Here is a 26,481-nt window from a genome sequence, read left to right on the forward strand (position 1 = left end):
ATTTGGTTTGAGATAATGCCTATTTAATACTTTATGATCCCCGACCAAATTCTCAGACTATCGCCATTGAGGAGACCACTGTCAAGATTGGTCGCATTATTTCTGTTACGTCTTTTTTGTATTCCTGATTGTTTTCAAATTTGAGTGAAGTCTGTGTCACTACAGGCCCGGGACTGTACAGCTCAGTGGACGCTTACGGCTGCCCCCCCCCCCCGATCCATTCACTTGATTTGATATTTGTTTATTTGGCCCAATGTCTATTTATTGTCTTGTCCGCAGGTTTATCTTGTAGATTTTTGTTTGTGTGTAGTGCGGTCCTCCTGTACTTAATATTATAGGTCACTTTACAGTCTATATTTTACATAAATTTCTGGTGAGAATTAAAATACAATTGTGTTTGGGAAGAATATTTAAAATTAAAAACAAAAATAAAATATTTAAATAACAGGTCAAATGGAACAGATAACTTTTAGCTTTTACAATCACTACATTCTTTTTCAAAATTATAAAATAATTTGATGGCTAAATATTCAAAAGGTACATAGTTGAGTTCTCTTGTTGTTGTTATCATACATCAAATGCTCTCTAGTCTGAAAAAAATATTATACATTGTAGTAGGCAATAAATAATGAAACCATAGAGAAACTTCCACAAACTGATTCTAATTCTATCATTTATTAACTGAAGTAATATTACACAGAGGTTGAACAGAGTGTGTGGGAAAAATATCTGCTTATTTGATTAGATTTTTTTTTTATGTTTTTTTTTATTTTTATTTTTTTTTTAACAGAAATTAGATAACATTGCAACTAACACAAAAGTGTAAAAAATTATTTTCAGTCTGTGCCCGGGTTTATGTCTACTCTTGCCCAAATGTTTATAAAAAAACAAGCGGCTGCCAGGCAGGATACGCCCACATTTTCGAGAGATGGATAGAGAACATGATAAAAAGAAAGTGATTTCTCGTAATCAGGGACCATAATTCAGAAAGTTACGTTCCGACATGCGCGAATATTGAAAGGAACCGAGATCTTTGGGTTATAAACTTACATTTCAAGTTTCATCAAAATAGGATTAAAATTGTGACCTCTATAGGGTCCACAACCTTGATATACCATATTTTTACGCTATTCGAGAACGAAGGGCGGTCATTTTGTCTGTCAGTTTGGGGCCGATTCTCACGAAATTCGAACCCAACCGTCCTTAGGGTGTAACGGTGTTATAATAATACGTTTTTTTAAATCGGATAAAAATCATGACCTCTATAGGGTCCACAAGCTAAAAACGCGATTTTTCGTACAATCAGGGGCCATAATTCAGGAAGTTACTTTCCGATATGCGCGAATATCGAAAGGAACCACGATCTTTGGGTTATAAACTTACATTTCAAGTTTCAACAAAATCGGATAAAAATTGTGACCTCTATAGAGTCCACAACCTTGATATACCATATTTTTACGCTATTTGAGAACGAAGGGCGGCCATTTTGTCTGTCAGTTTTGGGCCGATTTTCACAAAATTCGAACTCAGTCGTCCTTAGGGTGTAACGGTGATATAATAATACGGATTTTTAAATCGGATAAAAAAGCAATTTTTCGTACAATCAGGGGTCATAATTCACGAAGTTACGGTCCGATATGCGCGAATATCGCAAGGAACCGAGATCGTTTGGTTATAATCATAATTTCAAGCTTCGAAAAAATCGGATAAAAATTGTGACCTCTACAGTGTTCACAAGCTAAAAACGTGATTTTCGTACAATCAGGGGCCATAATCCATGAAGTTACAGTCTGATACATGCCAATATCGAAAGGAACCGAGATCTTAGGGTGATAAACCTATAGCAAGGCTGACACTTGCACGATTCCGTGGCACGCGTGAAGTGTGCGTAAACCCGTCGTGATTGCGTGCCATGTCGGGACGAGAATTTTGAAATGTTCGAAATTTTGGTCACGACAAAATTTAGCGACCGGGTCGTGAACTATGCGCAAACTGTTCGTGAACTCGTCGGGACGATGCGGGAGGACGAGTGACAGTGCGCGCCATGCCACGAACTGCCACGAATAGTTCACGACTAGTTCACGAACAGTTCACGACTACTGCGGCACGACACCGTCCGAATTGCGCAAACTCGTCGTGCCAATGCGGGAAGTGCGTAAACAATGCGCAAACTATGCGTGAACTCGTCGTGTCAACGTGGACACTGATGGGCACGCATTCGTGAACTAGTCGTGAACTATGCGTGAACTAGTCGTGAACAGTGCGGGAGTCTCCCAGTTCGTGTCCCAAAATGGGCACGACTTGCCACGACAAAATCGTGGCCAAAAGTAGTGCAAGTGTCAGCCTGGCTTATATTTCAAGTTTCATTGAAATCGGATAAAAATTGTGACCTGTAGACTGTTCACAAACAATTGTGGCCGGACGGACGGACAGGGGCGACGACAATATACGTCCACATGAAAATGTGGGCGTATAAAAATCATGAAACAAGAATCCAGATGGCCGCCAATCGGGTCTACTCCGCCAATCAATCCGCCCTCTCTAGGTATAATTTCAAAACAGATTCTTACCCGCTGGTCGGATCAAGTCGAGCCGTTTCTCGTTTATTGTGATTCTGGAATATGAGTATTATTTGTTTTATAAATATTTACAAACCTGCAGTATTGTATTCTCTGTCTGTGACCATTATGTTTGTCAATCTTATCACTGCTCAAAAATTATTTCAGCACGGTGTTAATGGTACGTAGATTTTATCAACCAATTACATTACCAATTTTCTTATCAACGCATTTGGAGTGAATTGTTAAAATCACATCAAGCATGCTCACCAGGTCTATTATGTATTCCTTTAAAGGCTCAATACCACTCTTGTTGTAACTGAATAATATGTCCCAATCTTTATTTTGGTCAACAAATTGTACTATTTTACAATATTCCAATTAATTGGTGATATAAATTTCATCTTAACACACCTAATTTAAAACATTGGAAAAATTCAACTAAATGATTTGAAAAGCCTGACGTAAAGCTTTTCAAATATTTAAAAATATTTTTGAACCCTCGGGACAAGTAAAATAGGATTTAATGGATAATTTACACAACAGGTAAGACACTAGCACATCTAGTACTTGGAATAAGGCTATTTTTTATTTTCTGGAGCTAGCAAGAGTGTTATTGTCCCTTTAATCTACCAGTTTATTGGGCCAATAAAATAATCAAAAACTTTATTTTAACTACAGATATCTAAACACCAATTAGCATTCAAGTCTGTCTGACTTGGGTAAAAAAAAAATACTTTTCTTATACTTGTGGACCCCCGAATTAAGACTTTGTATGGAGTTCAATTTTTACAAAATCAAAATATTTATTGACGACCTACATAATACTTGTGTTAAGTATATGAAAACAAACACAAGATTTTATAAATCTACACAAGTTTGTGTTAATGCATTAAAAAGAACACAAGTTTGTGTTAATGCAATGCAAAACAACACAAGTTTGTGTAGAATAATTTCACACAAGTACTTGTGTTGAGATCCAACCCAAGGTTTTTTTCAGTGAGTGAACTAAGAATAGAATAAATATAATAGATTCTGATGTGCAAAACATGATGATATGTGGTTGAATATTTTATAGACATAAATAATAAAACCTGTTTCTATATATTTTTAGGTTAGGGCGGATGAATATTTTGCCAGGTTGAAATCTATACCACGTGACGAATTAAGTCGTTCTGATAGTCTGAATTATGATATATTGGAGAACATGTTATCAACGTATATAAGTGGATATGAATGGCGGCTGTAAGTCTAGTCATGTATTCTTAGAAATCAAGCGTCAATGCTCATTTCCTTAAAAGTGTTCATTAGACAGTTATTTATACGCTTAAAACACACAACAGCTCGATCTTCGTTGGATATAAATGAAATAATATTCAAACGCGGCATAACGACAATTGTAGAGAAGAAATGATTGTGCCACGAAATCAACAGAAATTGATTGAAATTTTAGATACGTCGATTTAAATGATTTGTTTTTAGAACAATGTATGACTAACATCTGAGTGTATGTCCTGAAAATCTATATTTGCGTTTTAGTCTGGAATATTGTGCCTTTCGTAGCATTAGACCTAAAGGTAAAGTCAGTAGAATGCCCCCAACAGTGCTTCTACATGCACCGTTCTTTAATTGGTCTGTTAAAACAACAATTTCTTGTGAATTTTGTATTCAGTCGGTCAGTTAAACGACAAGCATGTCTAAGATATGGACCAACAACGTAAACCCATATTAGACGACGTACGTTGGTATCTGTGTATAACGACATCGGCCAATGAGATGTGGGTAGGCGACTCTATTATTATTACGTCCCATGTTTTCGGATGTTGCTTTAAATACAGTTAAGCCACATCCAGATGATCATACATTTGTTCAAAACATGGCAATAATATAATATGATAACATTATCGAACTGAATTACAGGTATAACAATATTAACACACTGAATTTACTGGAAGGGCCGCAAATTGCGCCGTCAGATTTTACAAGTTTCTTTCCTTTCAATACTATTGGTGACTATGAGAATTACTTGGCGCGACTCACAAGACTGCCAAATCAGGTATTATGAATTACTTCCTTTTATTATTCTTTGATACCCCATGAGAGAGAGAGAGTGAGAGTGAGAGAGAGAGGGGGGGGGGTACTCAATACTAACTAGGTCATTTCAAGTTACTAAACAGTAACTTGGTCATTCCATATGCCTTCAAAGTCCATCACACGAAAACACTCTTTAAAATATTACATTTAAAATAAAACCTAATTATTCCTGTGATCCAGTTGAAGTGTTTCAGTTTCAAGACCTAGATAAATTGCGTTGGACACTTGATATAAGTAAAATATATTAATAAAATAAAACCAAGTACGAACAATCCAAACCATTAGACAAAATTCGAAGTCCTAAAAAAAAGGCATAGGCAAAATAGTGTAATCAGCAAATGGACTGTTCACCGTGTACAAAAAACAGGTAACAGGTGTCCGGTAGAGTAAGCTTGCCCATATGCCTACTTGAAGTGTTGTAGTCTTATAACGTACGTAAAGTGTTGTAGTCCTATGTACAGGGTAAAGTGTCGAAAAGGACGCTAAACTCGATATATCAATTATTATTTTAAAAAACGAGAACTGACGATAAACTGTAAAGACATTGCCAGTTTTTGGTTAAGGGACACCGTGTTGAAAAATCTGACATTCTTTCATCGAAGAAAACGCTTTTACGAGAGTAGCTGTAATTTCTGAATACATTGACCTACAAAGGGTGTATTAAACGCAAATCCCTTACTTTGAAAAAACAGTAAATGTTAAAATAGAACTAGATATTAACCATGTTTTCCTTTCATTTATTAAGATTGATGAAAGAATCTCGTTGTTTAGAGAAGCTGTTCGACTTGGAACAGTTTACAACAATGTATCTGTGGTAAGCATACAGTTTTCATTTGACCATTTTTATTTCGTTTCCAGTTTATCCCAATTTATTCATTTTTATGTTAATTTATTGCATTTGTTGTGATTTATTTCAATTCATTGCTTTTATGAAAAAGATGCCTCATTAATGCTCTTATTTTTCATATTATTTATTTAATTTTGATGTTATTTTATGTTTATATTATTTAGTTAATTTTAGCGTTCCTTTTCTAGAATTTAGTAATAGATCAAATTGAAAATGTGATATCTGCATGTCCACTGTCGAATTATTCTGACAACTGTGGATTTTATAAGCCATTTACACAAGATTTGGACAACATACACACAACTAACGCGACGAGGTGAGAGTTTTCATGTCTATAAATACATTATAAAAAAATAATGAAAATTAAGCAGAATCGAAACAGTGGTCTAAACATGAAGACTAATAAACAAATTTAGTAACGGCAGCAAGTGAACTCATCACACAGAACAATGGCATAATGAAAAGTCATTCCAGTTTAAATGACTATTTCCAAAATAGTTATTAATATATTTTAGAAAATCAATTTTAATCAATCCGAGCACAGTTCAAGAAGTCATTCAGTAAACAACATAGCCAGCACACATAAATTGTCATGGATGACTTTGTGATTCTAGAAAAGGCGTGTCTAGTGTTTCTGACTGGCAATGCTTCAATTATAACGGTGCGGAGAAAATATTTCTTTAAATTAGAATTGGGATAAGAGTAGCTCGGATACTGCCATCTGGATCAACTTGTCCATTATTTCATTTTACAGATAACCATAGACATAAACACAGACGGGTGTTTGTCGGGTCACATAATATGTCTGCCAGTGCTAGCTTTACAATTATTTTCAACAGTTTCAGAAATCCGTCTTGTATCCCATTCACAAGCTTTAGGCTCCAAACCCAGAATTTATTTTCATAAGCTTCCTTTCTTTTACATAAGCTTCCTTCCTATGCTCCAATGACCAATCATCTTAATGCGTTCAAATGATTTAAACGTAAAGCAAAATAACAAGATGATTACTCCGAGATATTCTGAATGACAATCATGTTATGAACCGTCCATACAACTCCATAAAGAATTTCGTCATGTATCGCGTTCACACGTTCTTAATTAAATCGGAAAGATGAACTCTGCTTTTTAATGCGTTCGACAATAACGTCCAGCGTATCTACAGAAGAACTAGTGGATGAGATGTGACAACACAATATGTTAACATTTAATATGGGGCTAGAAAATGACCCAGGTTAAAAATGGTAGCGGTAAAATGTGGAACAGACATTAACTACTGTTTAATTTATTCCGTAATGTTAACCAATACTAGTGTTTGATTTTCTTATAGAACCACACTACGATCACGTGGTGTTACAGCTGTTAATCTTTTGATGGACAAATTTCAGAATTTGACGATCTTTCTACAAACAGTAAGTTTATTATTTTACTGTCTTCAGTCTAACTTCGATTGCTAGCATTACAAAATCGATCCAAGTAATAAAATTAGTACATCCTTGATTATAAAGTAAAATTTCCACAAGAAAACTACAAGTACACGGCGATAAAAGGACAATACGATAGATGCATAATCACGGTTTCAACAAACGGAAGTGACAAACTCAAAAGGAAAACACAAGTTATCCTTCTATATAATTGACTGAAATGACGAGTGATAACAGATACACGGACGAATTTCTGCTCATTAAATATCTTTTCGAAGACCAAACGTTGTTATATGAGACCTCGAGAGGATATCTGACAATTCAAAGCAGAAATTGACTGTCACTAGAAAAGAGAAAATACAAAAAATAGAAAAATATCAGTGCATTACCATGATTTTATTAAGTACAGAATGAACAAAAAACAAGTGAATGTATAGACTATTCCTTATTTGTCAATGCAGTGAATCCTAACGTAGATACAAAATAATTTAATTTGCCACTGTCTTCCTTTAATATATATATTAGGAATACATGCCGGCTACAAGACAAGGTTACGGGGTAGCAAATCTACATAAAGGGAGAGAATTCTACCAAGCATGCTTAAAATGGCATCTATCCCTGGATCTTACACCGGAAGAAGTTCATCAAAAGGGGTTGGATGAGGTGAAGAGAATATCAGAGGAGATGAAAAAGGTAACGATTTGTTAATCTCTCTTTGAATAATTTTAAAGGCAGAAATTTGAATAATTTTAAAAGCGGAACGTGTTGGCCACTAAATCACTTAAGACATATCTTTTTGTGACAAATATCAACCAAAAGACACCTTTCGTCATTGGTATTGACGATAGGGGATCTGTACATATTGCCTCATCTACTGAAATCTGTTGCCAGTACACTAACGAGAACATATCTCCCAATATCTCACATTTTTTATTTTCCGGTTACACATACATTATGCAAGAGCAAAATCTGCCCATTGCAGGTCTTTCTTTAGGTCTTAAATGTTATATAAACTATTTATTAGACATTAATTAACTTATCCAAACCATAATCTACTCTTGATGTCATCTTATGTGTCGGATTTTTCCTGTTTTCAATCCGATCTGCTGCTCAACGCTCATTGATGATTAAATTTCAAAAGTCAATATCTCGGTTCAGAGTGGAGCAATTGGACTAAAATTTTCAACATATTCTGTTTACGTTATCTATTTTGTGCCTATTATAGCGAAAACAGTCAACTTTCTTTATCTAATCTGCCATAATGCCTCTTTAATTGAAACGAAAAGGGCATGGTATGACCAAAGAGTATAAATAGGTTCGTAGATCGTTATATTACAATTAATCAGCAGTGAATGTTTTTCACCCAGATTAGATATTAAACTTTGTTGACGTTATCATTTCGATTTACAGATTATGACCAAGAATGGTTTTCAAGGATCAATATCAGAATATTTTGCAATGTTGAAGAATGACTCAGCTATGTTCTACAATAGTTCGGTAAACTACATAATATATTTTAAGATAAAGATGTCATTGTAATAATATAGATTATATAGATTTGTCTCTTCCTCTTTGCGCAAACCTTTTGTTCTTACGTGGCTCTTAAGGCTTCTTAACGGCTCGATGCGTCATTAGCGCCACTGAAATCCTATGATGAAATTTCATCGATCTATGCTGCTCGAGTGTAACAAGATGCGAGAATCCTGGTGGACCTAGTTTAAATCAAATTGAATCCACGCCGGGAGATTATCTAGCGTTGACATTTTGATTTTGTTTTCTTAATTAAATGTTAAAGAGTGTAAAGCTCTGCCTCAATATTATTCAGAATTATTCGTCAATTCCAATTAGTAGTTATCTTACCGTAAAAATATGGACTTCTGGGCCCTTATTCACGAAAACTTAAACCAAGATACAATCGAAATTTTAAGAAATACTGCAATTCGATTGGCTGACCAATATGCAAATTGGATATATGCAAATTGATTTTACTGGTCAGCCAATCGAATTGCAGTATTTCTTAAAATTTCGGTTATATCTTAGTTTAAGTTTTCGTGAATAAGGGCCCTGATATCCAATATTTAAGACACAGTGAACAACCAGTACTCACCCGCGTCTACTCTATACTCTCGAGTGCAATTTGCAATGAGGTGCCATAATGAACGTCAAAGGTTAGTGAAATGACAAACCGTACTTTCTATGTAGACTGGACTAACCTGGCGCGAGCGAATGCCATTCAATTTGGACTGCTCACTTACTTCGACAAAAAAATTGATTAAAATTACGATAAAGTTTTAAAAATTAAACGTAAATCAGTCTATAATGTTTTCATTTAACAATAAACTACTTGAATTACATATTAATTGCAGGAAGCCATGTTGGATGGATATAGAGATCTTCTTGATAATCGTGTTGACCCACATCTGGCTAAATTATTCAATAATTTACCTGGTTTACCTATTGTGTAAGGTTTATCATTATGATATAACTAACCTATTTAAATTTTATACGACCACATTTCCATGTGGACGTATATTGTCGTCGCCCCTGTCCGACCGGACGTACGTCGGTCCGCCCGTCCATCCGTCCATATTGGCATATATTATATCGGACCGTTAGGTTCCTGTGGCGATCATACAAACTTTCTCTTCAGTATTAACCCTTTCGGGCCCTATGGGACTCTCGTGTCCCATCATATAGTCAATACAATGTTGCAATGCATATGTGTATTACGGTCAGTATTTCATTATAGGTCGGTTTTAGGTACGTTTAAGGTCGGGTTGAAGAAGTGCAGTCTTAGTGCAAAGAAATTTGTAGAGTGGCATTTCATTGTCAAATCTTTGTGCATATTTGAAGACATCGAATCTCACCCTCAGAGTAAATGTGTTACATATTTTAAAGTATTATTATGCTGTAGTTAATCAAAAATTGTTATCTAGATTTTCATGGTGAGGTAGCACATTAACTGCACATTTCTATTTCATGTTAAAATTGTTTACGCCTTTTGTTGTATTTAACTAGGGATTATTGTTTCAAATTGTTGAGAAAATATAGATTTCTTTGTTTGAATTGTCTTTTTAGTGTTGGCGGATTAAAGTTATGATAATAATACAGATTTCAAGAATAATTTAACCTCTTTATCTTTTTCGTATTGAAAATAACTTAACCCTCTACCGTCAGTCGGGACGTTCAACTCCCACCCCCATCACCTTCAGCAAAAATTGTAAAACTTAAAAATAATTTTGTTGATAGTCTAACCAAACCCAAATTATCTTATTAAATATCATAAAACAAGAAATTATTTTAAACTTTAACCACTTGGGCCTGGATAATGCAATGATCAATAATTGTCAATTTTAATACTGTACTAAATACGATATATATAGTACAATAGTACGATCAAAAACACGCACTTTCTCTCGTATATACATACAAGATATATATATTTTGAAAATGTTTTTTTAGAGTCAAAGCGGCCACGTCAGATGGACCAGCAGGCTACTACTCCCCCGGTTCCAAGGACGGATCTATACCAGGAATCTTCTGGGCAAACGTCATACGACCAGCAGAATAGTAAGCATACAATAAATGCAGTTGTTATTTTCGTGTTTTATCCTATAAATTAAGCATTTTTTTTAACTCTTAAGAGGTCTATAGTCATAAAATAAGAAAATTACAGATTTATATCAAATTGTTAATAATGTGACAATGTGGCGATAAAGTTCAATTTGTATTTCTGTAAACCAATTAAAAAAAAAACACTTCTATTTCTATTCTTTTCAGTCAAAAGTTTTCTAGTTTACCTCACATTGGCAATAAAGTGAAAATGTCGAGAATTGGGGATAACATTTAATTTATATTCATATAACCCTTCAAATAAAACTTCTGTTCTTTTCAGTGCAAAATTTTCTATGCTACCCCTAACGATGCATGAAGCTAATCCTGGTCACCATTTACAGGTCAGGCGAGTTAATAATAATAATTAACGTTAAATTAAACATATCTAACCACATTTAATCATCACTCAATTTCTTAACAAATGACATCTATTTTAGTCGCCAGCTTGATCCTCCCCAAAACGAGTACATTCGGGACGTTGCTTATATAAACTTAAAAGCTGTAATTTGATATTCAAGTGCAGTGGTCATTATCCGTTTTATCCATATATAAATGGAATAAATAATCCCACGAGGTCCCATCGCCATCAGTACATACAGAAGAGTATATAGATTTTCTTACTGATTAAAAATTCGTTCAGTTTTATTGTTTATCTTGTACGACTAGCATTCTGTCATAGTTGCTTGAGAAGGCGTTCAAATTGGGCCAGTGGCTGACATCGAGTATCGTGTCACCTTTGCTCCATCGAAAAGAATTTTAACATTTTAGAGAAAAAATATGTAAATTGTTGCTTTCTCGTTCTATAAACTGAGAGTTCTTTGAGAATTACCCCGCAGTATTGATGAAATCCGTTTTTAAACTTCGCGCTCTATATCTCCGCCCAATCAAACAAAAAGGTGTGTGTGCTGCGGTTCATTGTGACCCGATTCGACCAATTATAGGCTGTATAAGTTAAAAATGGCGGCCTACACGAAGAAGAATGAAAACATAGACAGGACCAAGCAAAAACTAGCAAAACAAATTGAATTGATTTCAGCGGAAGGGTCACAAGCTATTACCGAAGTCAGATAGGACAAATTTAGAACTTGGACCGCAGAATCTGGGATATAAGACGGAGTTAAAAAGTTATGACTTAATTTGCTGAAACCCATACTATAGTCAAGATTTGTTGTCCGACGAATTTGAAAATATCAGAATCGGGGATAAAGAGTTTTACCCGCTGTGTCATCGACGATTTGCTGACAAAACAGGAAAGATACGAAAAGATTTCATGAAATGCTTACAGTTGGAAAGACCAGAAGCCATTTTCTAGGGTAAGTTAACTGATACTGACACATCACATGTTGTTTGAGGAACTGAATCCAACAAGAACTGTATATCATCATTAATGTCATTTTGTAATGGGTGGGACATAAAAGACACGAACTCGTTTATTGAATGAATGAGAAAGGCTAACTCATAAGACAGTTTGGCAATGTGGCTGCAAGATTTAGAGAACAAGACAGTTTTCTACTTTGAACTGTGATTATACTGACATTGATGATATTTTGTTTAAAAAATTCCTCATATTATAGTTTCACATTTTTTTGTACACTACATGGATGTGTGGTATTAAATATTGTCTATTCTTGTAAACATCTATGTTGTTTATTAAAATAACCACCCTCTCTTCAGCAGTGTGTATAAAATAGATTGGAATAATAAAAAGAAATGAACTGAGTGTAATACATCTAACTCTAAGCCTGGACCAAGCCTAACCCTTACCCTGATTCAAACGCACAATCCACATACAACGTCTTAACATACTAAGCAGCAAAAGAAACATTAGGTTGGTATGTTACTCTGAATAGACGCATTGCATAAAACTAGCGAAATGTTTTATTGTATATTTGTGACCACATCTCCAACTTTACCTGAGCAATAAGGCTCCTTCCCAAACACAGAATTGAACCCAGGAAATGTTCTCAAAAACGCAACCTGACTTCTGGGATGGTAATGTGTTCTCCATGATTTTCATGTAACTTATGCAGCTGTACATGCTGTTCACAGGAACCAGCCCTATAAAATGCACCCCCATACCTGTTTGAATCATTCATACTAAAACGTCAGCAGCATGTCACTACTCACGACATCTCAGAAGAACCAGGCGCTTGGGAAACCCGACGCTGGCCACACTGCCCAAGCCGTTGCCAATCAACTCCAGGTCAATGTTCGGACCATCTACAGACTTCAGCAACGCTTTCGGGCCACCAACACCACGGAAGATCGCCCCCGAACTAGTAGACCAAGGGTTACGACAAGACGGCGACAAGACCTAACAGTACCGATACAGTGCGCCTACGTCTCACTAGAGAGAACATCTACTGCCGTAGACCTTACCGTGGACCCATCCTCACCCCTCGCCATCGACGTGAACGTCTACAGTTTGCCCAACAACACCATAACTGGCGACACAGGCAATGGAGAACTGTTCTGTTCACAAATGAGAGTCGGCATTGCGTATCAACTGCAGATGGCAGGACAGAATATGGCGTCGGCGTGGCCAGCGTTATTTTGACCATTGTGTCATGGAACGAGACTCATAGGAGGTTCAAGCATAATAGTTTGGGGTGGAATCGGCCTAAACCAGAGAGTGGGACATGTGATGTTCCAAAATCTCGTTCCAGGGAGAGGAGGCGGCATCACAGCTCTCAGACCCCACGTCATGCCACATTTCGCACGTCATCGAAACAACGTTTTCCAGCATTACTCGGAACTTCCTCGAGAGTTACTGTGGACTTTCTACAGCAGAACGGTGTCAACTTTATGCACTGGCCAGTCCTTAATCCGAACTTAAACACGATTCAACATCTTTGGGATCGAGACCAAACACAGCCGATGATTGCGCCAGGCTTTTCTGAGAGTGTGGTTCCAGGTGCCAATGGCGTCAATCAATCGTCTGATCCACTCCATGTACAGACGCTACGCTGCTGTTATTGACACTCGCGGTGGGCACACCAAACACTGATGTATAGACTGTGTGCAGACTCTAAACCTTCTTGTAATGTCTTAGAATTGGGATAAACTAATCGCTAATGTGTAAACGTACTGTTCAGAAAAAATTGCTTTGATAAATTTAGTAAGTCGTTTTCTAGAATGGTTTGATTAAAGTGCCTCTCAGATTTTGAAATCGTACTGACGTTTTTGTTGCTGTTTAGTATGTGCAGGACCGTCTCCAATCTAGTGTTCTCCTCATTTAGGAGATAAACACTCCTGTTTTCGTATTTGGAGGGAGTTTATTGTCCATTAAATTATGCTTTTCCTTAGGTCCATTCTCGGCCAACATTGGGTGGGATCGAACCTGGGACCTTCTGGTTAGTGAGGCAGCACCTTGCTCATTGAACCACCGTAGCTCTTAATATCTGTATCGACCAGGCTAATGAAGACATACATGCGTATGAAAGTCGATAGGTACTCTTTAGCCCCCTCTTGCCTTTACGTGAAAAGCCGAGAAGCTGCGATAAATGGTCCTAAACTCGCGTTGTCGTGGCATCACTTCCCTATGAGTTCAGCGCAAATGCGGGAAATAATCAGTAAAAAAAACCCACTTACAGAAACAATACGTGTAATTATATGGTTTCAGTTACAGGCCTAAATCACGCGAACGTTTTGGCTAATTAAATTGTATGCAAGGTATTGGTATTGTCGTAAGCTAATTTTTGTTGGATTGGAATATATTATGGGGGGTATATTATTATAATACATGTATATAACTATTATTACAGGGGCGGATCCAGAGGGGGGGGGGGGTCGACCCCCACCCCCCGCTCAGCTACATAATTATTTTGTAAATCAACACTTTTTATGAGAAAAGTTTCTCGGCCGTGTGCTTTATCCTTTATCGTCAGATGTGGGACAGGATGATGGCCACTCAAAGCACGAGATAATGATATAGACATTATGTGATATCACAATTAATGCTTTGCATCCATGAAATTGAATCACAATGTCATTGTATTAATTCATAATAAAAATTGACGTCAAACGAGTTGTTGAATGTCTCTGTTTAAATGCTCAATGTGTATGTATATACGCCAAAATGACGATAGAGAACATGCGGGAGGGGTTGGGGAGATACATTGTCTCAGGAACCTGGCAAACCCCCTCCTGGATCCGCCCCTGTATAAGATTGGAGTATATAATTCGCGGGGAGGGGGTGGGGGTATTTTATCAAGAAATCTAGTTATTTTTACGATATATAATAGTATAGCATGAATACAGTCTATCATGTTTAGTAAATTGGGGTATATCGTTATTATGGAAGTATATTTTTTAGAATACATTATAGTAAAGCATGTTAAAAGATTGGAGTATCTCGTTCTTGGGGTATATTATTATAATATTTAATAGTTAAGAATGAATGTAGGAATATATAATTTTTATTATACTGGGGTGGAGTATATCATTCTGGGAGTACATTATTATAGTATATAATAGTAATTCATGAATACAAGATAATTATGCGGTTTATTAGATTGGGGTATATCTTAAGGGGGTATATGGAAGTATATAATACAATATATAATTAAGCAGTTTGGTTTTATGAATAGTAATATGTATCATATTTACTTACAGATAAGTTACAACTTGTTGACAGAAACACCGGATTTTAGAAGTAAAATGGAATACTCCCACATGTTCAGTGTACCGTATGCTTTTCCATCATACACAGCATTCGTAGAGGTATGACTACTATATCATATGTCAACTGACAAACCTACGAGATATCCCCATTCTAATAATTATCTTGTGCACAGGGGTCTCCAACGGTAGGAGGAACTGGGAATTGATCCTACTCCTTGCCATATACATGTATAGAATGAAAACTGTGACAATTTTTCTTATTAAAAATACTTTTAACATTGCTTGTATAGCGTTTTGCACTTAACTGTAACATTCAGTATAGTCCGGCAGAACTATGACTGAACCTGGAAATTGTATACAAAGTTTTATTAATGATTGATTTTAGTAGCCTAAGTTATTCTCTTTCAGAATCTGCCGGGTGAACCTCTGTCACCCTTGAGCGTTTTAGAAATTCAAAATGGCGTCCAAGTCGGCTGCCATTTCAAATAATCCCCAATAACTCCTAAAGCATTTAATCTATAAAGATAATCTTGGTGTCTAACCGCGTGTTTTGGGTTAAAACACAGATCCTATTTCGTTTCGTTTTTATAGTTCAAAATTTCGTTTTACTTGTCTTTACTACACTAGGATCTGGAAGAGTTGTTAATTAACTCGTGTTCTGATTGGTGTCAGGGATAAGCCAATGAAACAGTCTGTTACGGCGAGCTTTAGGCGTGTTTTGTATGGAACTGTGGGTTATCCACTAGTAACATCAATGCTGATTGGTAATCAAATGTCTGACGTCATAGTGTTAAAAGTCGGTCTTTTGACCCCTGACGTGACCTATCGCTATAACTTGTCAGATTTTCATGTAGTGTAGCCCATCGAAAGTATATTAAAAAAATGAAACGAAATATAGATCTGTATTTTAATCAGATTGGATTTTTTTCTGGGCATCTGTTGCGCTGTTTAATAGAACACACATTACAATAACAATAACTGCAATGCAGCGTAGAAGGGTTTCACCGGTACCCTTTAATCTTTAATTGATCTCACATTTGAACAATGAACCATTTAAGACATATCCATACTTCAGCTATGACACATGGTAAAAAATAGACAACAAATAAGCTTTGATCATGTCGTATTAACATGTGAAAAAAAGAAAATTAAGAAGCGACTCAAGCTAAATTGGCGGTTTCTCGACAGTGGTTAAATTTAGAAATTGGCTTGTGGTTTCTGCGCAGTCGTAAAATATCTAGAAGAAACAATACATGAATAAAGAACAAGCACCGTAAATTCGTTTTTGTTTTGTTTTTTTTTATTTAAAAAAAATGAGCCAATACATTTAAACACATGAACTTGTAAAAATAATGTCAATAGTTGTTTATATATAAATTTTAAAGTAGACGTACGAGAAATGGTAGATTTGTAGTTTAAATTATCTTTATATTGTAGGGTTGGGCATTGTACGCTGAATCGTTAGGAGAAGAACTTGGTCTTTATAAGGATGACAATGAATTGTAAGTTGAAAAGTTCAACATAGTTATAAACAATTGAAACCAACTCATAATATCTAACTCTATGATGTCTAGTCTTGTTTTAGTAAGTGTAAGCATACTCTTCTTTATGCACAACTCCTGAGATTAATGATGTAATTTATATTTCACAGAATGGGTAGATATAGCTCTGAGATATTTCGTGCCTGTAGATTGGTTGTTGACACCGGAATTCATTATTATAAGTAAGTTTTATTGTCTGTTGAATAAAATTGTGTGTTGTTAGGGATGCACGGTAGCAAGAAGAAGGTAAATAACAACTAGAGTGTTCCTGAGATTCCACCTCAAGCCCCGTTGTATTTCGAAAAAATTGTGCACACGATAGAGACCAAAATTGTTTTGTTTTTTGAAACGTATTTTATTTTTAAACGAGATAATTAATTCTATTAAAAGAAATTATTAATTCGACTAAAGGAAATAAATAATTCGATTAAAAGGATTAATATACTACATGTATTTCGTTAAAATGAATTAATCATTTCGTTTAAAAGAGTGGAATTGTGCACTCCTTGGATGGTGAACATTTCCACTGAGGTTAAGCAGAGATGAGCACTTTGTTTTGTCGATACATAGGGGGGGTGGATGGCCGAATGGTTAGCACGTGCGCGCTTTATCATAAGGCCTGTCATTGAGTCAACTGGCGTGGTTTCGAATCCCCGGTTGTACGTGATAAGGAGTAGGGTCGCCTGTCCAACCTCGTGGGTTTTCTCACCCCGGTCGAACGGGGGCATTACAACTTTCCAGGTTAGATCGCGGAGCCTTGGCGTTTGTTTTTAATATGCTTAAAACAAACGCTGTGACTCGGCGATCATTCACGACCATGGAGACCACAGCACGATATCTGGCGTTTCCACCACGCTTTTACCGCGCCTATGGCGATCTTGACGCGCTCAGCGACCATTTTCCGTCGCCGTAGCGTCGCAGTAAGGACGCCACCCCAGTCTGACGGGGGTATAACCGTATATCAGCACCATTTGTAGTCCAAAACAACTTATTAAATAGACCCAAAAGCAGTCGCACATGCGCACTCACAATGTTCTCGGATTCACAAACATACGTGTCATTTTTTAAACGCACGGATTTGTCACCGAGAGGCACGCCCGTGTCTGAATGCGCGTTGAAATAGTTCCTGGTGCAAGTTATTAATAAGTCTCATATATTTGGGTATTCAGGCGGAGGGCATCAGCCTCGCTGATGGATTTTTCTTGTTTTGTTTTGTCCCTCCTCTGTTATAGAGGAGTACACAACATAAGAGATAATCCAGTGGAGTCCACAACACATACCCAGTCAACATCAAGGTCGCACAAACCCACTATAGAGCGTCACACAGGAAACTAATTTCGTGACCTTAAATTTACAGCTGGACAAAGGATGAAACCATAGATTACATTCTAGGGTATACATCTAAATCACGTGACGGTACATCAGTCGAGATAGATCGTTATATCACGTGGCCAGGACAAGCATGTTCATATAAAATAGGTGAATTAAAGATAAAAGAAATGAGACAGATTGCCGAGAACAGATTGGGTGGGATTTTATTTTAGTAATTTTGTAATTTATCGTTTCGTCATTTTAGTTGGACGAAAGATGATGCCATCGATTATATTTTGACATATACGGATGAGTCACGACATGGTACGTCACTTGAAGTAGATCGCTATGTCACGTGGCCTGGACAAGCTTGCGCCTACAAAATAGGCGAATTAAAGATTAAAGAAATGAGACAAGCCGCTGAGAAAAAATTAGGTAACAGTTTTGCTTAAAGGTGTGGTAGTAGTTGTAGTAGTAGTAGTAGTAGTATAATTTTCCTCAGTCTTTAGCATCACATTCAGGCATTGTTGATGATAGCTGTCTATATAACTATATCCGTACTTTTCTCCTCGAGACTAGCTGCACGTCGGTTCTGGCCACGTCGCTATTGTTATATTATGACAATTTCTACAACTACCCCTCTTACTGTGGTTCTACAGCACTATAACCGTTCTTCTATTTTTATTTCTTCAGGTGATAAATTTGACATCCGGGCTTTTCATACATCTATTATGGATAACGGAGCAGTACCTTTAGACTTGTTAGAAAGAAACGTTAATGAATGGATAGAAGAGCAGTTGGCTCAACAACCTCAAGAACCAGATTCAACCACTTGTTCTGCTCAAAAACAATTTGCCCAAATATGGCTTTTAAGCATTCTATTAACTTCTGTAGAAATCTTTTGCCGTTAATTAGTATACTTTCTTTATACAACAAAATCTCAAGCTCAATTAAAACTATACCGTGATTTCTTAATTAAACACTTTATAGGGATGAGTGCTTTATCTGCTTTCAAGGACAGGTTATTCAAAGCTTTACTCCAACACATTCGAGAAGAAACTAATAAATAATCCAAGTAAATGGAGTATGAAACGCACCCTATATTAACAGTGTCATAATAAAACACGTCATTATTACGTAAAAACCATCATTTCTGAACACTATCACTTTCGTTTTTGTTAAATTGACTGATAAATTAAAATTACTGCAAAATCTTTGAAGAATGTTTATTTTTCTTTGTAAATCTCCAATAGAATTGACAAGATACTAAAGTCATCTGCATACATTAGCATTATAATATCTTGTGCATCTTGGTTTGTGAATATTCTTTGGACATCACTAGCTTCCATTATTTGATCGAGCTGATTAACATAATAACAAAACAGCAGAGGACTGATTTTACACCCTTGTCTACAGTTTCTCTCTATTGATACTGTCAAATGCCCCGGAAAAATCAACAAATAGTGAATACATTCTGCCTCTCGGTTTTGACAAATATTTCTGGACTAATCCCTGCAACGTAAAAAGGTGATCGACTGTTGAATACTCTTTTCTATATCCCGCTTGAGCCTCGTTGTATAAACTATTTTCTTTTGGCAATTTTTTAAGTCTTATTGTTTAATATAGCACAATAAATATTACTTATACTATCAGTCAACGATATTCCCCTATAATTAACATGATCATGGGTTGATCCCCTCTTATGTAATGGCGAGATTAAAGCCTGACATCATGATTCAGGAAACGTCCCTTCATTAAGGATTAAAAAGGGGTAAATAATTCAGGACAGGATTTATACATATCTATTCCAATACTACCAGGACCCGAAACAGTTCCTGGTTACATTTGTTTAAACAATACATGTATATAACTTCATTACCTGTTATGGCAGTATTCAGTTGACAATTATAGGAAAAGTAGAGAAGATCTCGATTATATATTTCAGGAATAGGTGCTGCTTCATCTTGTGACAAAATGGGGTTTATAATGTTTTTAAAATGATTGACCCACTGAGAAGGATTGATATTGACTGAAATTTTACTTTTCGGTCTAAAACATTTGACAATTTGCCAAAATTTATTTGGATCATCAAGACTTTCGTTTAAGTTGTTGCAAAGGAATTTATTGTATCCGTGTTTCTTGATCCTACGCATTTCTTTGAAACTGTTTTTACACGTGTTGTAGGAGAAAAGATGGGCTTTGTTATTGGACGATCTAAAGTTATTCATATCATATCATATCACATCATTTCTTCGGAATATGCAAGCCATTTGACCTGTGTCCGCTTTTGTAAGGCCTCGGCCATTAGCTTCGGATACTCTAGTCAGTCATATATCCAATGTTCTAATATGTTCGATGTCAGAGTAGTTCATTATCAAACCAAAACGGTTGTTTCACGATTGAATGTTGCTTAAAGTTTGAGACGTACCTTGAACCTTATATCCTCGGCACAAAACTTTATAAATTGAATTAAGGAGCTCGGTGCAAGCTCAGTATCTATCTGTATTAAATTATAACATTCACTTCGAAAAGTATCTAGATTATTATTAACCATCGCATTAAATACTTCTCGTTTATCTGGTATCCATGAGTATTTAGTGTACGGTAACATAATAACGTCAGGTATTGATTCACATCGCTTGTAAAATCCGATATCACATGGAAGAGATCTGTAGACACAAGTACGTGGGGGTGGGGGGTGGGGTGGCCGGATGGTTAGCACATGCGTGCTGTATCATAAGGCCTGCAATTAAGTCAACTGGCGTGGTTTCGAATGGTTAGCACGTGCATGGTGTATCACAAGGCCTGTCATTGACCCATGGTGTGGTTTCCAATCCGAGATTGTACGTGACAAGGAGTAGGGTCGCCTGTCCAACCTCGTGGGTTTTCTCTGGGTCCCCCGGTTTCCTCCCACTGCTTAAGACCCCTACGCGCAAGCGAAATATTGAAATAAAATTGAAGCTTATGTCAGTCCCGAAATGACCTAGTTTATGTCAAGTGAACGTTAAAACCTATTTCTCTCTCTCTCTCTCCTATCAGTATTTTCTGGCGTGGTGATCCCCTTGTCAGTGGTGCAGGACGGAGGGCCTGACAAGGAAAGCTGTCTAGTCGTTCGGATGGGACGAAAACCGAGGACCCGTGTAGGCTACAATTGGCGAGCACGTAAATAAGACCACTTAGCAGTTTGAATTCGTTATAAGAGTAGGCCGTAGCGCCTCCGCTGTCCGGGCAAAATTCCCCTTAAAGCACAGTGCATCCCGTATGCCCGTCTACATTAGCCAAGTTATTAGCCAAGTCGGAGCAGAATAGTAGGACGTTAAACCCCATTTCATTTCCCTGTCGCCTTTTTGTTGATAACAGACGCTTGTACATTCGTTCTATCCCGGCTATTTTGATACTGCACACCTTTCAAACGCGTTGTCTTTAATGAAACTTGCGGCTATGCAAGGTAAAATCTCCTAACGACGCCCTTTTAAGAAATATTTTTTAAGAAGTTTTCCTAAACAATAAGCCTACGACCGTACCTTAATGTCAGACATAGGGGGGAGAGTCATATCAAGCTACGTCGTACAGGTGAGCTACATGACATGATGAAGATCCCAGAATAAGCTGAGGTTTGCCGAATGATGCTCGAGAAAAATAGAAATTAACAATAATTAGAAATTCAAAAATTATTCTACATAATCAAAGATTAAAAACAGAAATTATTTTACAAAATTAAAAATACAATTTGGAAATCTAAAAAACACAAAAATAGTTCGTATTTGAGCTTCTGTAATTTCGATACATTTAAATATACATGTATTCTGTTAATAGTTTTATTTCATTAAGTTAAAATCTCATCTAAAAGGGGGAAGGAATGTAGTGTCCTACAGCAGTATTGTTGATATATATTATTGAGGTCTGATATAATATGTAGACTCAGATTAGGAATTATTTGCCCATTGACTTCAATCTTAAATGGCTGTAACATCACAGACTGTAGCTTTTTGCTCAACATTCCGCTGGTTCCAATCTTTATAGGCACAATGGGGACCACATTTGGCAATCTCCTCGTCATAATTTTGTAGGGTTGACCGTTTAGATTTTTTGCTATGGGGATTTGATGTTGACTGGGGTGAAAATCTCACTTCGGACACAATGATTGCTCTGCAGAAAGACACTATACACCCCCTATCCCTCCGCTGTAAAATCATCTGTATTACCCAAAACTGCTATATATTGCAAATTTGATCCCTTTTCTCCAATTCTAGACCTTAAAGTCAACCCAAAAATGCAGGAAGAGGGGAGAAAAAAATTAAGGGAAAAATTGTCTATTTATAACTCGCACTACATGAAATAAGGGGAAATACTTACTAGTCTTAGTCCATAAGTATAAATAGAGTTATATCAATCTTATGCCAAATGGTGGCGCTTTTTCTTTTCAGCATTGTATGTCAACCATGCTTGCCTGATTATGAATATTTCTTCTTTGAAAGCTGATGTATCTCTTTCACTGTATGTGAACCCCACTACATTGGCCTAATTTTCAACCCTTTTGAAATAAAGTTATTATTATTATTATTACACTCAGCGTGCCTGTCTGTCCGTCAAGGGGGCTAAGTAGGTAAGACGCTGGCTCGATCGCTAGCCTAGAGGTCGGATGTTCTATCCCTGCATTGACCGAGAAAGTTAATCCCGATTTTCCGGCGTGGTTTCCCGTTGTCAGTGATGCAGGACATTGGGCCTGACAAGGGCATCTGTCTAGTAGTTCGGTTTTGACCAAAAATCGAGGTCCCGTGTACACATTGACGTGCACGTAAAAGATCCCCCTGGCAGTTAGAATTCGATATAAGAGTAGGACATTAAACCCCATTTTGTTTCGTTGTCCCACACACTTTTTGAGACACAACAACTCTCCTTCTAATTGAGCTAGAATGTTTAAACTTGGTGTATAGTTTCATAATGAACATTTTCCTAACCAGGGTAAGCAGAGCGATAAACAATTTGATTGATCGAGACTTTTGAACACAATAACTCTCCTTCTAAATGAGGTAAAATTTTCAAACTTAGTGTAGGTGTTTATTAGGCGATTGCCTTGACAGTGAAAATGCCTTGACACCTTGCGCATTTTCCACCAGGCCTAAGCAAAGATAAGCAATTTGATTGGTTGAATCTTTGAACACGATGACTTTGGTTCTGTTTGGTGAGAGTGATGGAACTCAGACTATAGACTCATTATATCAATGCCTTGACTAAGTTTGATGATGATGAGAATAAGCAATTTGATTGGTCAAGACTTTGGAAATGCTTTCAATTGAGGTAGAATGTTTAAACTTGGTGTAGATGTTCATTAGGTGAACGTCTTGACTGAGTTCAATGGTTAATATTTCCAGCTAAAGCTAAGCAGAGCTAAGTAATTTAATTGGTCGATTCGATGGAACAAGATAACTTTGATTCTAACATTTGGAGAGTGATGAAACTTAGTGTATAGTTTTACCACTTGGTACTTCAAAGCCTTGACAGATTTCGATCGTGAAACTTTTCTGCTTAGACTAAGTATAGATAATCAGTTTGATTGCTCGATACTTTTCAAAAAGATAAATGTGCAATTAATTAATATCTGCCATCTATTTATTTTGGGATTGTGACGAGGGAATCAGCATCACTGTTTGGCTTGTTTTGATTCTGTGATATGTATATGTTAACACTGGTTGCTTATGTTTTTAAAAGATTGCCTGATCCTTCAAATGATGTTGTGTCCCTTTATGCCCCTTCAACAATCCCCCGGCACATTGTTTATATCCGGACACCTGGATTTCAACTTACCATCCGTTTGTACATGCTTCCGATATTTCCATTTCTAAATATGTGCGAAAGGGTGGGGGGGGGCTATTCACATTTAGCCCCGCAGTCATTTGTTACTAGATCGTTAAACACATAATAATCTTCGAGCGACTCCTTTATAGAATTTGATATAATGTACGCGTCATTTAGGTATAAACTAGTTGGAATAGCGTCTATTCAATCGGGTGGGTCTAAAAACCGAAGTCCCCTTTACATAGAATTCAATGACTGTCAGGGGAGAATTTCCCTCTGTATCTCGATAAGATTCCCTCCAAACCTATGTTCCACCAATCTGGTTAAAACACAGATCCTATTTCGTTTCGTTTTTATAGTTCAAAATTTCGTTTTACTTGTCTTTACTTCACTTGGATCTGGAAGAGTTGTTATTTAACTCGTGTTCTGAATGGTGTCAAGGATAAGCCAATGAAACGGTCTGTTACGGCGAGCTTCAGGCGTGTTTTTCACGGAACTGTGGTTAATTCACTAGTAACATCAATGCTGATTGGTTAATCAAATGTCTGACGTCATAGGGTCGCTATAACTTGTCAGATTTTCATGTAGTGTAGGCCATCGAAAGTATAAAAAACGAAACGAAATATAGATCTGTATTTTAATCAGATTGATGTTCCACGAATCCTTTACAACGTCAGTTACATGACCAGTATTCCTGCGAAAAATCGTTCGAAAATATCCCCAAAACAATGACCGGTAAAGCGCTTAAAAGGTTAAAGCAGTACAGCAGTGACGGTTTTAATATCCCTTTTGCTGATAGTTACATTTCGCCCATGCAATAAAAACGTTTTATCTTATATTCACTAATATCAGATTTTAAAATCCAAACCAGCGCTCCAGTTTGCTACATGTGGTATAGTGAATGTTATCGTTCAAGAAACAGAACATGCTTATTCTTTTCAGAACACTGGACACCGTTTCTTAATACACAAAGCCAACATTATATTTTAAACGGTTATATATATAAAATTATCTATAAATGCAAATTCATTTCTATAAATAAGAATCGTACACAATAATATATTGATCAAAGAAAGGAAACAAAGAAATAATCAATCAAATTATACTGAAAGGTAAATATTGATATGTTACACATAAAAAATGACATAGTGTTAAACACAGGCTTTACAAAGGATATAATCTTTAGGGCGATATTAGAATGTGCTATCTAGCAACGCAATACCCGACCTAATATCTTCGTGTCATGTATAATTTAAAGCCTAGTCTGGTCTTTTTAAAAACAAAAAAATCAGCATTTCATAATTATAACAATGAAATACCTCTATTTCATATAATAATGTAACCCCCAAAATATAAAGCAAATCCTTCTTAGTACGGTATACGTAGCCGGGTGTTTTGTTATTCCAAATTAGCCGCAGTGTGTGATGCATGTAGTTTTGGAGAGTCATTCTGGTATCTAAAGAAGTGTTTAATTCATCACAGATTCATCTCAAACACATATTCAAAGCATATTCAAAGCATATCCGTACGTATAGATTACGTTAAAATTAGAAATAAATACGAGTACTCCGTGGATAGATTACGTTAAAATAAAAACTCCATATGAGTACCCCGTGCATAGATTACGTTAAAATTAAAACTCCATGCGACTACCCCGTGTATAGCTAACGTTATCATTATAATTTTATACGAGTTCTCAGCGGGTAGATTACGTTAGGATCGTAACATCATACTAGTACTCTGTGCATAGATTACGTTAAAATCATACAAGTACATTGTGCATAGATTACGATCAAATAGTAACATCCTATCAGTACTCGGTGCATAGTGTACTATAACATAGTGACACCATACCAGTACACTGTGCATAGATTACAATTAAATAGTAACATCATACCAGTACATATAGATTACGAAAAAATAGTAAAATCAAATCAGTACTATGGGTGCATAAATTACGTTAAATTAGTAACATCATATCAGTACTAGGTGCATAGATTAAATAGCCAGTACACTGTGCATAGATTACGATGAAATATTAATATCATATCATACAAGTACACTGTGTATAGATTACGAAAAAATAGTAACATCAAATCAGTACTGGGTGCATAGATTACGACAAAATAGTAACATCAAATCAGTATTGGGTGCATAGATACGTTATAATAGCAACATCATATCAGTAGTCAGTGCATGGAATGATGGTATAGTGTAGTTTTAATTAAACTTGAGATTATGCTGAATTAAGAAAGTATATTAAGTAATTAATGAGATAAGATTCCGACAGAAGTTAATAGAATGCTTAAAAGCCATATTTGGGCAATCTGGTTTCGAGCAGAACAAGTGGAGGAATCTGCTTCTTGAGGTTGTTTGGCCAACTGCTCTTCTATCCATTCATTAACGTTTCTTTCTAACAAGTCTAAAGGCACTGCTCCGTTATCCATAATAGATGTGTGAAAAGCCCGGATGTCAAATTTTTCACCTGAAGAAACAAAAGAGCAGCTATAACCGCTATAGTCAGTCAGTTTCATAGAATCGGTGCATATATTAAAGGTGCGGTCAACATACGACCATAGTCGTCTTTGATTGCAATTGACCTGAGTCATCACTTCTTACACGATATGCATGTACATTGATAAAAAAGCGGATATGCATATCTCTTCTCTCAT

At 36.4% G+C, this 26,481-nt stretch overlaps 2 protein-coding genes across 5 annotated transcripts in view; one reads left to right on the forward strand and one right to left on the reverse strand.

The window, feature by feature from the left end:
* The window catches only part of LOC126829397 (uncharacterized), a 42,264-nt gene extending 22,681 nt beyond the window's left edge, over positions 1-19,583 (forward strand). Inside the window, exons 4-18 of one of the 2 annotated variants that reach the window (XM_050559219.2) lie at positions 3,673-3,803; positions 4,479-4,614; positions 5,398-5,466; positions 5,688-5,815; positions 6,827-6,908; positions 7,446-7,613; positions 8,331-8,417; positions 9,287-9,381; positions 10,383-10,490; positions 10,816-10,876; positions 15,150-15,257; positions 16,596-16,660; positions 16,810-16,881; positions 18,276-18,445; positions 18,704-19,583. In XM_050559219.2, coding sequence (XP_050415176.2) covers positions 3,673-3,803; positions 4,479-4,614; positions 5,398-5,466; positions 5,688-5,815; positions 6,827-6,908; positions 7,446-7,613; positions 8,331-8,417; positions 9,287-9,381; positions 10,383-10,490; positions 10,816-10,876; positions 15,150-15,257; positions 16,596-16,660; positions 16,810-16,881; positions 18,276-18,445; positions 18,704-18,921 — 1,698 coding nt within the window. In that variant the 3' untranslated portion in view covers positions 18,922-19,583. The remainder of the gene's footprint in view (positions 1-3,672; positions 3,804-4,478; positions 4,615-5,397; positions 5,467-5,687; positions 5,816-6,826; positions 6,909-7,445; positions 7,614-8,330; positions 8,418-9,286; positions 9,382-10,382; positions 10,491-10,815; positions 10,877-15,149; positions 15,258-16,595; positions 16,661-16,809; positions 16,882-18,275; positions 18,446-18,703) is intronic. The other variant, XM_050559220.2, reaches the window with a different exon arrangement.
* A 5,205-nt stretch (positions 19,584-24,788) lies between these two features.
* LOC126829395 (uncharacterized) overlaps positions 24,789-26,481 on the reverse strand; it is a 36,145-nt gene continuing 34,452 nt past the window's right edge. For all 3 annotated transcript variants that reach the window (XM_050559218.2, XM_050559217.2, XM_050559216.2), the window contains one exon: positions 24,789-26,294. In XM_050559218.2, coding sequence (XP_050415175.2) covers positions 26,077-26,294 — 218 coding nt within the window. In that variant the 3' untranslated portion in view covers positions 24,789-26,076. The remainder of the gene's footprint in view (positions 26,295-26,481) is intronic.

Source organism: Patella vulgata, chromosome 8, assembly GCF_932274485.2.
Source record: "Patella vulgata chromosome 8, xgPatVulg1.2, whole genome shotgun sequence".
Taxonomy (NCBI): domain Eukaryota; kingdom Metazoa; phylum Mollusca; class Gastropoda; family Patellidae; genus Patella; species Patella vulgata.